The sequence below is a fragment of the Haliotis rubra genome, unplaced genomic scaffold (assembly GCF_003918875.1).
Source record: "Haliotis rubra isolate DU_JTF1 unplaced genomic scaffold, ASM391887v1 Scf810, whole genome shotgun sequence".
NCBI lineage: Eukaryota > Metazoa > Mollusca > Gastropoda > Lepetellida > Haliotidae > Haliotis > Haliotis rubra.
The window spans coordinates 55,497-69,686 of NW_025767536.1; the positions used below are offsets into that span (position 1 = coordinate 55,497).

At 41.3% G+C, this 14,190-nt stretch overlaps 1 protein-coding gene across 1 annotated transcript in view; it reads left to right on the top strand.

Annotated features, from left to right (window-relative positions):
* The window catches only part of LOC124261824, a 50,548-nt gene extending 42,506 nt beyond the window's left edge, over positions 1 to 8,042 (top strand). Inside the window, exons 3-8 of the mRNA XM_046696200.1 lie at positions 907 to 1,591; positions 1,778 to 2,083; positions 2,177 to 2,368; positions 2,912 to 2,992; positions 5,528 to 7,897; positions 8,035 to 8,042. Of these exons, the coding sequence (XP_046552156.1) occupies positions 1,006 to 1,591; positions 1,778 to 2,083; positions 2,177 to 2,368; positions 2,912 to 2,992; positions 5,528 to 7,897; positions 8,035 to 8,042 (3,543 nt within the window). The 5' untranslated portion in view covers positions 907 to 1,005. The remainder of the gene's footprint in view (positions 1 to 906; positions 1,592 to 1,777; positions 2,084 to 2,176; positions 2,369 to 2,911; positions 2,993 to 5,527; positions 7,898 to 8,034) is intronic.
* The last annotated feature ends 6,148 nt before the right edge of the window (positions 8,043 to 14,190 follow it).

Genomic DNA, 14,190 nt, shown 5'->3' on the forward strand with positions numbered 1-14,190 from the left:
TTGCTGCTCAAGTTACTTCCCCTTGTAGCTCACTACAGAAAGTAGGATTTACTTTCTTGTCACCTGGCAGGGCAGAGACATCGTTCGCGTTTCACAAGGTAAATAATACACATATTGCTGATTGTTGCATAAAAGAACCTACATTGACTCATTTGTCCATGTAGTACATATTGACACAGAACTTGTGACAATAGATAAGGGCTCATTCCTGAAATAAAACCATACTGGTATTTTTCCTGCTATCATCATGTTTTGATTCTGTTTGACAATCTATACTGTTTAGATGAAACCAATATATTTGTTGATAGATGTCACACAGGACAACACAATTTTCAGGATAATACACATATCGTCATCCTTTATTCGCGATAGCCACAGCCTGGGTATGCAGGCATTGTGCAGTCCTTGGCCGGGTGAGACAAATTGAATGTGACAACAGCAGTGAAACACGTCACTGTACTGAGGTCTGTGACTCATCGCCATCTCTGCTATGTTGTCACACATTGTTTCGTTTCCTTGAAGGTACTGAATGTAAGATAGCACTTTGGTTTCGTCGGCTGTCACAAGCCAGAGATCCCGAAGTAGCCTTTTTAATTCTTCCAGGGTATCAACAATTACTGAAAAACACCCACTCACGCATGCATGCATGTATACACGTACACACTACTGCTACCAATGCTGGTGCTGCTACTACTAGTAGTCATACTATCGCCAATGGTTCACTTTGCTCATGCTGAAGAAGCATTACTTGAGTCATCAATAATTATGACTATTTGGAACACTCACTCACTCATTCCTGCTTACTACCACCACCACCACCACCACTACTCACTCACTCTAAACTAGTGAAATGAAAATTCGATACTAATCAGTATTCTAAAATATGGTTTGTATATACTATTTCAGAAAACTGGATTGCGGTCAAAATAACAGATTGGTATGATGGCAACATGTTTCTTGGAACCTTAAATGCTGTAGATGGAACAAACTATGATGTTTTGAAGCATGGAAACTGACAACAAGCTGCCACGAGATGGCACTGTTTCTGGATCCTCCACAGATGCTTTTATTACAACCAGGAGAAGACAACAGCCAGGCAAACAACATAGTACAACACTGGCACCAGGTGGCGTTGTGGCTGGATCCCCTGCAGGTTCTTCTGTGGTGACCAGGGAAAGAAAGAAGCAAGTAGAACAACATACTACAACACTGACACCAGGTGGCGCTGTGGCTAGATCCCCTGCAGGTTCTTCTGTGGTGACCAGGGAAAGAAAGAAGCAAGTAGGACAACATAGTACAACACTGACACCAGGTGGCGCTGTGGCTGGATCCCCTGCAGGTGCTTCTGTGGTGACCAGGAAAAGAAAGAAGCAGGAGGAACAACATAGTACAACACTGACACCAGGTGGCGCTGTGGCTGGATACCCTGCAGGTGCTTCTGTGGTGACCAGGAAAAGAAAGAAGCAGGAGGAACAACATAGTACAACACTGACACCAGGTGGCGCTGTGGCTAGATCCCCTGCAGGTTCTTCTGTGGTGAGCAGGGAAAGAAAGAAGCAGGGGGAACAACATAGTACAACACTGACACCAGGTGGCGCTGTGACTGGATTCCCTGCAGGTTCTTCTGTAGCGACCAGGAAAAGAAAGAAGCAAGTAGGACAACATAGTACGACACTGACACAAGGTGGAGCTGTGGCTGGATCCCCTGCAGGTTCTTTTGTGGTGAGCAGGGAAAAAAAGAAGCAGGGGGAACAACATAGTACAACACTGACACCAGGTGGCACTGTGGCTGGATCCCCTGCAGGTTCTTCTGTGGTGACCAGTGAAAGAAAGAAGCAGGAGGAACAACATAGTACAACACTGACAGCAGGTGGCGCTGTGGCTGGATCCCCTACAGGTTCTTCTGTGGTGACCTGGGAAAGAAAGAAGCAAGTGGAACAACAAACTACAACACTGACACCAGGTGGCGCTGTGGCTGGATCCCCTGCAGGTGCTTCTGTGGCGACCAGGAAAAGAAAGAAGCAAGTAGGACAACATAGTACAACACTGACACCAGGTGGCGCTGTGGCTGGATCCCCTGCAGGTGGTCCTGTATTGACCAGGAAAAGAAAGAAGCAAGTAGAACAACATAGTACAACACTGACACCAGGTGGCGCTGTGGCTGGATCCCCTGCAGGTGCTTCTGTGGCGACCACAGATAGTCTCACTGCCACAGAGGTAAAACAACATCCGGGGAGACAACCCACTACAACACTGGCACCAGATGGCACTGTGGCTAGACCTACCACAGATACTGTCACAGCCACAGAGGCAGGTCAGCTGCAGGGGGTACAATCATTTTCAACAACCACACACTACTACCTACCGGGTGAGGCTGTTTGCAAAACCTGCATTTGTATTTCTTTTTTAGGAAAAGGGGATGGGGGTCGGGTGCGTGTGTGTGTGTGTGTGTGTGTGTGTGTGTGTGTGTGTGTGTGTGTGTGTGTGTGTGTGTGTGTGTGTGTGTGTGTGTGTGTGTGTGTGTGTGTGTGTGTGTGAGTGAGTGAGAAAGTAATCAAGGCACCAAGTGTTTATCAAGTTGAATCCTTTGGTTGTATAACCATCCTGTGATCTTGTGTTCACATTGAGTATTTACATTGATTTATTATGTATTTTGGGTTGCCAGAATCAGACCTGTGCTTTTAGGTTTTACCAAAGTGGTTCACATCTGAGTCTTGCATCGTTTCCGGTAAATATCATTAGTGTGGTAAACATGGAAGACTTTGGTCATTTTAGAATGTATGTCACCCCCTTACACCCTATCTCACTCACATCAGTGGAGAGGCTGTGATATTAACAAGTGACAAGTCTGATAGAGAGATGTCTAATTTCAATGGATTATAATGGAGTTCTTTTCCTTTCTTCAACCCAGGTTCAGTTTCACAATGTAACATCTCCAACTCCTCCAACGTTGCATTCGGAGACAGCGGACATCGAGGCTGGATATCACAAGGTGGGATAACTCTAGATAACTACCTGATGTTTTTAAGTGACCAGATGTATAAACGACCTGCTCTTTGTTCTGAAGTTGTTCGATCAAGGTTACAACATCCATCTAAGTTCAGTAAAGTTTCAAAAAGTTTTATGGTAGATATGAACATTTCAAATGTCTGTTGCATAAATAAGCTGCTGAAAATAACTCACTGTACATAAATGACCCGCTGTATATAAATGATCCTCTGTATATAATAACCCATTGTATTAAATGACCCGCTGTATTAAATGACCCATTGTAAATAATAACCCGCTGTATTAAATGACCCGCTGTATTAAATGAACAGCTGTACATAATGTCCCGCTGTATTAAATGACCCACTGTATTAAATGACTCTGTGTGTAAATGACCTGCTGATAAATGCTGTACATAAATGACCCACTGTACATAAATGACCCGCTGTACATAAATGACCCACTGTATATAAATAACCCGCTGTAATTAAATGACCCACTGTATATAAATGACTGTATATAAATGACCTGCTGCTGTATTAAATGACCCACTGTATATAAATGACCCGCTGTACATAAATGACCTGCTGTATATAAATGACCCGCTGTATATAAATGTATATAAATGACCGCTGTACATAAATGACCCGCTGTACATAAATGACCCGCTGTACATAAATGACCCGCTGTACATAAATGACCCGCTGTACATAAATGACCTGCTGTATTAAATGACCCGCTGTATAAATGACCTGCTGTACATAAATGATCTGCTGTATATAAATGACCTGCTGTATTAAATGACCTGCTGTATTAAATGACCAGCCGCTGTATATTAATATAAATGACCTGCTGTAGTAAATGACCCGCTGTATAAATATAAATGACCCGCTGTATATTAAATGACCCCGCTGTACATAAATGACCCTGTACATAAATGACCCGCTGTATATAAATGACCCTGCTGTACATAAATGACCCGCTGTACATAAATGATCCCTGTACATAAAATGACCCGCTGTATATAAATGACCTGCTGTATATAAATGACCTGCTGTACATAAATGACCTGCTGTTATATATAAATGACCTGCTGTACATAAATGACCCGCTGTACATAAATGACCCGCTGTACATAAATGACCCGCTGTATATAAATGACCCGCTGTACATAAATGACCCGCTGTATTAAATGACCCGCTGTATATAAATGACCCAGCTGTTTATAAATAACCCACCGTACATGATGACCCGCTGTATATAAATGACTAGCTGTACATAAATGACCCGCTGTATATAAAAGACTCGCTGTACATAAATGACCCGCTGTATATAAATGACCCGCTGTACATAAATGACCCGCTGTAATAAATGACCCGCTGTTTATAAATAACCCGCTGTACATAAATGACCCGCTGTATATAAATGACTAGCTGTACATAAATGACCCGCTGTATATAAAAGACTCGCTGTACATAAATGACCCGCTGTATATAAATGACCCGCTGTATATAAATGACCCGCTGTACATATGACCCGCTGTATTAAATGACCCGCTGTAAAATGATAGTAATTGACCCACTGTATATAAATAACCTGCTGTATATAAATGATCCGCTGTACTGAACCCGCTGTGTTAAATGACCGCTGTTTATAAATGACCCACTGTACATAAATGACCAGTTGTAATAAAATTAACCCACTGTATATAAATGACCTGCTGTACATAAATGACCCGCTGTATATAAATGACCACTGTATAAATGACCTGCTGTATAAATGACCTGCCTTTATAAATCACCCACTGCATAAATGACCTGCTGTTTATAAATGATCCGCTGTACATAAATAACTGACCTGCCTTATAAATGACCGCTGTATAACTGACCTGCCTTATAAATGACCTGCTGTATAACTGACCTGCCTTATAAATGATCTGCTGTATAACTGACCTGCCTTATAAATCATCCACTGTATAACTGACCTGCCTTATAAATGATCCGCTGTTTAACTGACCTGCCTTATAAATGACCGCTGTATAACTGACCTGCTTTATAAATGATCTTCTGTATAACTGACCTGCCTTATAAATGACCGCTGTATAACTGAACTGCCTTATAAATGATCTGCTGTATAACTGACCTGCCTTATGAATGACCGCTGTATAACTGACCTGCCTTATAAATGATCCGCTGTTTAACTGACCTGCCTTAGAAATGACCGCTGTATAACTGACCTGCCTTATAAATGACCGCTGTATAACTGACCTGCCTTATAAATGACCGCTGTATAACTGACCTGCCTTATAAATGATCTGCTGTATAACTGACCTGCCTTATAAATGACACAGTGTATATCAATGAGCTGCGGTGGTTCTTCCATGTTGACCCAATGTTTAGTCATATTGATTATCTGTAAAATACCAGCAGTAAATAATATTATATGTGGTATTAAGAATTACATTGAATTCAGAATGGTCCAAAGTTTCACAAACTTTGAATTTCAGTTTTAATTTTATGTTTGTTCTTATTTTCTCCAGAGAGTCTCAGCATAAGGATCAACCAGCTCAGTGATATGTTAGTACAAACCCGTGCTCTTCACAAAGCAGAGGAACTTCTGAAGAGGCACAGCCATGTTGCAATTTGTGGAGCCCCTGGAGATGGGAAGACTACTGCTGCTCTCAGGATCTGTGAAACGTATATGAAGAAAAACTATCAAGTATTGTTTGTTGAAAATATTGAAGAGTTTGACATTGATGTTGTCATTAAGCGAAAGTGTGACATGTTGGTTGCGTTTGACGATATCTTTGGTTCTGTCGCTGTTCCTAGCAGCTTGGAGAAATTACGCAAAGTGTTCAATGCCTTGGTTGATATTTTACTTTGCTTTACAAGAGACGAGGAGCTAGCAGCCGAGAAAGAAAGAAAGAAGAAGAAAATGAAGAAAGGTATACAGAAGGAAGATGAGAAGCAAAGTATGGACGAAACGACTGAAAAAAGCAACTACAAGCTTCGCTTCATTTTCACATCCAGGAACTACAACTGGAATGAGGGCTGTTCAAGACTACATCAGTTCAAAGTAAATCTGTTAAAACATGAAACCATTGTTGATATGATCAAGACATGTTTAACCATTGAAGAAAAGAAACAGATCATGACCTTGTTCAGGACCAGAAGCCAAATCTGCAGTATCTCCGATAAGGACATGAAAACTATTACAGAGTTAAAAGACAGCATGTTTGGATATCCTTTGACCTGTAAACTGTACTTCACCAACCGAGTGTTCCAGATGCATAGTCTTGGGGACTTTTTTCTGAAACCGGTGACATACCTGAGAGGTGACCTTGACACCATTGTCCGTGAAGGCAGCAGCAGATCGGCTGCTCTGATTCTCCTGGTCCTGTGTGGAGGGAAACTGGACCTTGCCTCCTTGATGTGTGGGACAGACAAGAAGGTCACAGATCTGTTTCATGTTGTAACGGAGAAGGTAGCACCATGCACCGATACAGACATAGAAAGAGAGATAAGCAATTTTACTGGCACCTACTGTGTCGTGGAGAATCATGTAGCCTCCTTTTCACATCCAGCCATCCACGACGCTGCCGCATGTGCTTTTGGGAATCTCAACAGTGTTTTATTAGTAAAACACTGTTCCCTTCAGTTTTTGTATGAAAGGGTTAGACCAAACATGCCTGATGCTCGACAGACAACCCAAGCTGATGATGTGACAAACATGATCTACATCACTTCCCGTCTTTACCCATTGATGATCAACAGGATAGTGAAGGGTATCCGTGAAGATTGCTTCAGATGGACAGTAGGCCACCCTGTATTCAGAAACGATAAATTATCATCCTCACTGATGACGGAACTGAAAAATGACTTGCCTTATATAGTCCACCGAAAGGACAGCACATCTGGTGAATGTTTTCTATACTGGACTTCCCTGTCTAAAAATGATTTACTGTTCAGTCAGTCATTATTACTGATGAGTAAAAAGGAAAATCTTTCCCCTGAAAATGTCAAAGACCTGTATGAGAGTATCACAGGTTGCATAAAGCCTGGCAAGGTGGGGAACCTGCAACGTATTGTTGATGTGCTAAAGCATCATGGGGAATACCATGCAGACCTAAGGATGGCAGGAAGCAAAACTCTGCTAATAATTGCTGCAGAGGCTGGACAGTTGGATGTGTTCAACTTTCTACTGCAAGAAGGAGCAAATGTTTTATTGAAGGATAGGAAAGGAAACAGCTGCCTTCATCATGCGTGTATTTCAGGAAAAAGAGATATTGTGAAAGTTGTTGTTGAAAAGTTTCCAGGTATGATTGATGATTGTAATGATGAGGGTTTCACATCTACACTGTTGTGTGCTGAGACACGACAGGAGGAGATCCTCAAGTTCCTGGTGTCACATGGTGCTGATCTCTCTGCTAAGATATTGGGAGGTCAAAGTTGTTTACATGTGGCGTGTGCAAGTGGTTATTTCTCAACCGTACAATATTTGTTGTCTTGTGAAATTATCAACATTAATGAAAGAACATTATCAAACACAACGCCGATTATGATGGCTGCCGAAAAGGGACACTCTGATGTTTATCATCTTCTTGTGTCAGAGGGAGCTGATCTGTCACTTACTAGTGAGTTGGGCAGAGACTGTCTGATGTATGCATGTGAGGGAGGTAACAAGTCTATAGTTAGACACTTACTGTCTTTGAAAACAATTAACATCAACAGGAGAGATCACAACAACATGACACCAGTCATGGTGGCAATTGAAGCCGGACAGTCTGATGTTTATCACCTTCTTATGTCAGAGGGAGCTGATGTGTCACTTACTGGTGACAAGGGCAGAGACTGTCTAATGTGTGCAAGTGAAAGAGATAGCAAGATTGCAGGGCTCACAAGAACCTCAGGTGACATGTCTATAGTTAGGCACTTACTGTCTTTGAAAACAATCAACATCAACAGGAGTGATCGCGACAACTGTACACCAGTCATGATGGCAGTACAAGCTGGTGACTCTGATCTTTATGACTTTCTTGCGTCAAAGGGAGCTGATCTCTCACTTCCTCACGAACATAGTTACAGTACTGACAAACATGGTTACAGTACTGACGAACATGGTTACAGTACTGACGAACATGGTCACACTACTGACGAAAATGGGCACAGTACTGACGAACATGGTTACAGTACTGACGAATATGGTAACAGTACTGACGGACATGGTCACAGTACTGACGAACATGGTTACAGTTCTGACGGACATCGTTACAGTGCTGACGAACATGATGACAATACTGACGAACATGGTCACAGTACTGACGAACATGGTTACAGTACTGACGAACATGGTTACAGTGCTGACGAACATGGTTACAGTACTGACGAACATGGTTTCAGTGCTGACGAACATGGTTGGAGTGCTGACGAACATGGTTACAGTACTGACGAACATGGTCACAGTACTGACGAACATGGTTACACTACTGACGAACATGGTTACATTGCTGACGAACATGGTTACAGTACTGACGAACATGGTTTCAGTGCTGACGAACATGGTTACAGTACTAATGAATATGGTTACAGTACTGACGAACATAGTCACAGTACTGACGAACATGGTTAGAGTACTGAAGAACATGGTTAAGGTGCTGACGAACATTGTCACAATACTGACGAACATGGTTACAGTACTGATGAAAATGGTTACAGTACTGACGAACATGGTTGGAGTGCTGACGAACATGGTTACATTGCTGACGAACATGGTTACAGTACTGACGAACATGGTTACAGTACTGACGAACATGGTTTCAGTGCTGACGAACATGGTTACAGTACTAATGAATATGGTTACAGTACTGACGAACATAGTCACAGTACTGACGAACATGGTTAGAGTACTGAAGAACATGGTTAAGGTGCTGACGAACATGGTTACAGTACTGACGAACATGGTTGGAGTGCTGACGAACATGGTTACATTGCTGACGAACATGGTTACAGTACTGACGAACATGGTTTCAGTGCTGACGAACATGGTTACAGTACTAATGAATATGGTTACAGTACTGACGAACATGGTTACAGTACTGACGAACATGGTTACTGTACTGACGAACATGGTTACAGTGCTGACGAACATGGTTACAGTACTGACGAACATGGTTACAGTACTGACGAACATGGTTACAGTACTGACGAACATGGTTACAGTGCTGACGAACATGGTTACAGTACTGACGAACATGGTTACAGTACTGACGAACATGGTTACAGTACTGACGAACATGGTTTCGACAGTGCTGACGAACATGGTTACAGTACTGACGAACATGGTTACAGTACTGACGAACATGGTTACTGTACTGACGAACATGGTTACAGTGCTGACGAACATGGTTACAGTACTGACGAACATGGTTACAGTGCTGACGAACATGGTTACAGTACTGACGAACATGGTTACAGTACTGACGAACATGGTTACAGTGCTGACGAACATGGTTACAGTACTGACGAACATGGTCACAGTACTGACGAACATGGTTACACTACTGACGAACATGGTTACATTGCTGACGAACATGGTTACAGTACTGACGAACATGGTTTCAGTGCTGACGAACATGGTTACAGTACTAATGAATATGGTTACAGTACTGACGAACATAGTCACAGTACTGACGAACATGGTTAGAGTACTGAAGAACATGGTTAAGGTGCTGACGAACATTGTCACAATACTGACGAACATGGTTACAGTACTGATGAAAATGGTTACAGTGCTGACGAACATGGTTACAGTACTAACGAACATGGTTACAGTGCTGACGAACATTGTTACAGTACTGACAAACATGATGACAATACTGACGAACATGGTCACAGTACTGACGAACATTGTTACAGTACTGTCGAACATGGTTACAGTACTAACGAACATGGTTACATTGCTGACGAACATGGTTACAATACTAACGAACATGATGACAATACTGACGAACATGGTCACAGTACTGACTAACATGGTTTCAGTACTGACGAACATGGTTACAGTACAGACGAACATGGTTACAGTACTGATGAACATGGTTACAGTGCTGACGAACATGGTCACAGTACTGACGAACATGGTTACAGTGCTGACGAACATGGTTACAGTACTGATGAACATGGTCTCAGCACTGATGAACATGGTTACAGTACTAACGAACATGGTAACAGTTCTGACGAACATGGCTACAGTACTGATGAACATGGTTACAGTACTGACGAACATGGTTACGGTGCTGACGAACATGGTCACAGTACTGACGAACATGGTTACAGTGCTGACGAACTTGGTTTACAGTTACAGTACTGATGAACATGTTCACAGTATCGAATTACTAACATGAACATGGTTACAGTACTGACGAGTATTGTCTGACGGTTACAGTACTGACGAACATGGTAACAGTACTGACGAAAATGGTTACAGTACTGACGAACATGGTGATCACAGTACTGACGAACATGGTTACAGTACTGACGAACATGGTTACAGTGCTGACGAACATGGTCACAGCAACTGACGAACATGGTTACAGTGCTGACGAACATGGTTACAGTACTGATGAACATGGTGACGAACATGGTTACAGTACTGATGAACATGGTTACAGCACTGATGAACATGGTTACAGTACTAACGAACATGGTAACAGTTCTGACGAACATGGCTACAGTACTGATGAACATGGTTACAGTACTGACGAACATGGTTACGGTGCTGACGAACATGGTCACAGTACTGACGAACATGGTTACAGTGCTGACGAACTTGGTTACAGTACTGATGAACATGTTCACAGTACTCATGAACATGGTTACAGTACTGACGAACATGGTTACAGTTCTGACGAACATGGTAACAGTACTGACGAAAATGGTTACAGTACTTACGAACATGGTGACAGTACTGACGAACATGGTTACAGTACTGAAGAACATGGTTACAGTGCTGACGAACATGGTCACAGTACTGACGAACATGGTTACAGTGCTGACGAACATGGTTACAGTACTGATGAACATGGTCACAGCACTGATGAACATGGTTACAGTACTAACGAACATGGTAAAAGTTCTGACGAACATGGTAACAGTACTGACGAACATGGTTACAGTGCTGACGAACATGGCTACAGTACTGATGAACATGGTTACAGTACTGACGAACATGGTTACAGTACTCACGAACATGGTTACAGTACTGGCGAACATGGCTACAGTGTTGACGAACATTGTTACAGTACTGACGAACATGGTTACAGTGTTGACGAACATGGTTACAGTACTGACGAACATGGTTACAGTACTGACGAACATGGTCACAGTACTCACGAACATGGTTACAGTACTGACGAACATGGCTGCAGTACTCACGAACATGGTTACAGTACTGACGAACATGATTACAATACTGACGAAAATGGGCACAGTAATGACGAACATGGTCACAGTACTGATGAAAATGAATAAAGTACTGACAAACATGGTCACAGTACTGACTAACATGGTTACAGTACTGACAAACATGGTTACTGTACTGACTAACGTTGTAACAGTACTGACGAACATGATTACAGTACTGACGAACATGATTACAATACGGACGAACATGGTCACGGTACTGACGAACATGGTAACAGTACTGACAAACATGGTAACAGTTCAGACGGACATGGTAACAGTACTGACGAACATAGGTATATTACTCACAAACATGGTAACAGTACTGACGAACATGGTAATAAACATGGTAACAGTAATCACAAACATGGTAACAGTATTTATGAACATGGTAGCTGTACTGATGTACATGGTCAAAGTATTGACGAACATAGTCACAGTACTGAAGAACATGGTTACAGTACTGACGAACATGGCAACAGTACTGACGAACATGGTTAGAGTACTGACGAGCATGGTCACAGTACTGACGAACATGGTAACAGTACTGACGAACATGGTCACAGTACTGACGAACATGGTCAAAATAATGACGATTATGGTTACAGTACTGACGGACATGATTTTGGTGTTCGTGTGTTTACTTTTTGTATTTTCCATATGTTATGCATATCATGTACATAATGTTGTAATGAGATAATGTACATCTCTTCATGTGACCACGACATGAACCAGCGGGTACTGACAAACATGACCACCATTGTACATGAGCATGGACAGCTTCTGTGTTTACTTTTTGTATTTTCCATATGTTTATGCATATAATGTTGTGATGAGATAATGTATTCAGATGAGAAGCACGGCCATGGTACTGACAATTGTGACCACTTCACTATCCAAAATGGGCGGATACTGACAAACATGACCACCATTGTACATGAACATGGACAGATTGTGTGTTTACTTTTTGTATTTTCCATATGTTATGCATATCATGTATATAATGTTGTAATGCGATAATGTACATGTCTTCATGTGACCACGACATGATCCACCATGGGCGGGTACTTACAAACATGACCACCATTGTATATGAACATGGACAGGTTCTGTGTTTACTTTTTGTATTTTCCATATGTTATGCATATTATGTATATAATGTTGTAATGAGATAATGTACATGTCTTCATGTGACCACGACATGAACCAGCGGGTACTGACAAACATGACCACCATTGTACATGAACATGGACAGATTGTGTGTTTACTTTTTGCATTTTCCATATGTTATGCATATCATGTATATAATGTTGTAATGAGATAAAGTACATGTCTTCATGTGAGCACGACATGAACCAACATGGGCAGGTACTGACAAACATGACCACCATTGTACATGAGCATGGACAGATTGTGTGTTTACTTTTTGTATTTTCCATATGTTATGCATATCATGTATATAATGTTGTAATGAGATAAAGTACATGTCTTCATGTGAGCACGACATGAACCAGCGGGTACTGACAAACATGACCACCATTGTACATGAACATGGACAGATTGTGTGTTTACTTTTTGTATTTTCCATATGTTATGCATATCATGTATATAATGTTGTAATGAGATAATGTACATGTCTTTATGTGAGCACGACATGAACCAACATGGGCGGGTACTGACAAACATCACCACCATTGTATATGAACAAGGACAGATTGTGTGTTTACTTTTTGTATTTTCCATATGTTTATGCATATAATGTTGTAATGAGATAATGTACATGTCTTCATGTGAGCACGACATGAACCAACATGGGCGGGTACTGACAAACATCACCACCATTGTATATGAACAAGGACAGATTGTGTGTTTACTTTTTGTATTTTCCATATGTTTATGCATATAATGTTGTAATGAGATAATGTACATGTCTTCATGTGAGCACGACATGAACCAACATGGGCGGGTACTGACAAACATGACCCCCATTGTACATGAACATGGACAGATTCTGTGTTTACTTTTTGTATTTTCCATATGTTATGCATATCATGTATATAATGTTGTAATGAGATAATGTACATGTCTTCATGTGAGCACGACATGAACCAACATGGGCGGGTACTGACAAACATGACCACCATTGTACATGAGCATGGACAGATTCTGTGTTTACTTTTTGTATTTTCCATATGTTATGCATATCATGTATATAATGTTGTAATGAGATAAAGTACATGTCTTCATGTGAGCACGACATGAACCAACATGGGCGGGTACTTACAAACATGACCACCATTGTACATGAGCATGGACAGATTGTGTGTTTACTTTTTGTATTTTCCATATGTTTATGCATATAATGTTGTAATGAGATAATGTATTCAAATGAGAAGCACGGCCATGGTACTGACAATTGTGACCACTTCACTAACCAACATGGGCGGGTACTGACAAACATGACCACCATTGTACATGAACATTGACAGATTCTGTGTTTACTTTTTTTATTTTCCATATGTTTATGCAAATAATGTTGTGATGAGATAATGTATTCAAATGAGAAGCACGGCCGTGGTACTGACAATTGTGACCACTTCACTAACCAACATGGGCGGATACTGACAAACATTATATGACCACCATTGTGCCTATGAACATGGACAGATTGTGTGTTTACTTTTTGTACTTTACATATGTTATGCATATCATGTATATAATGTTGTAATGAGATAATGTATTG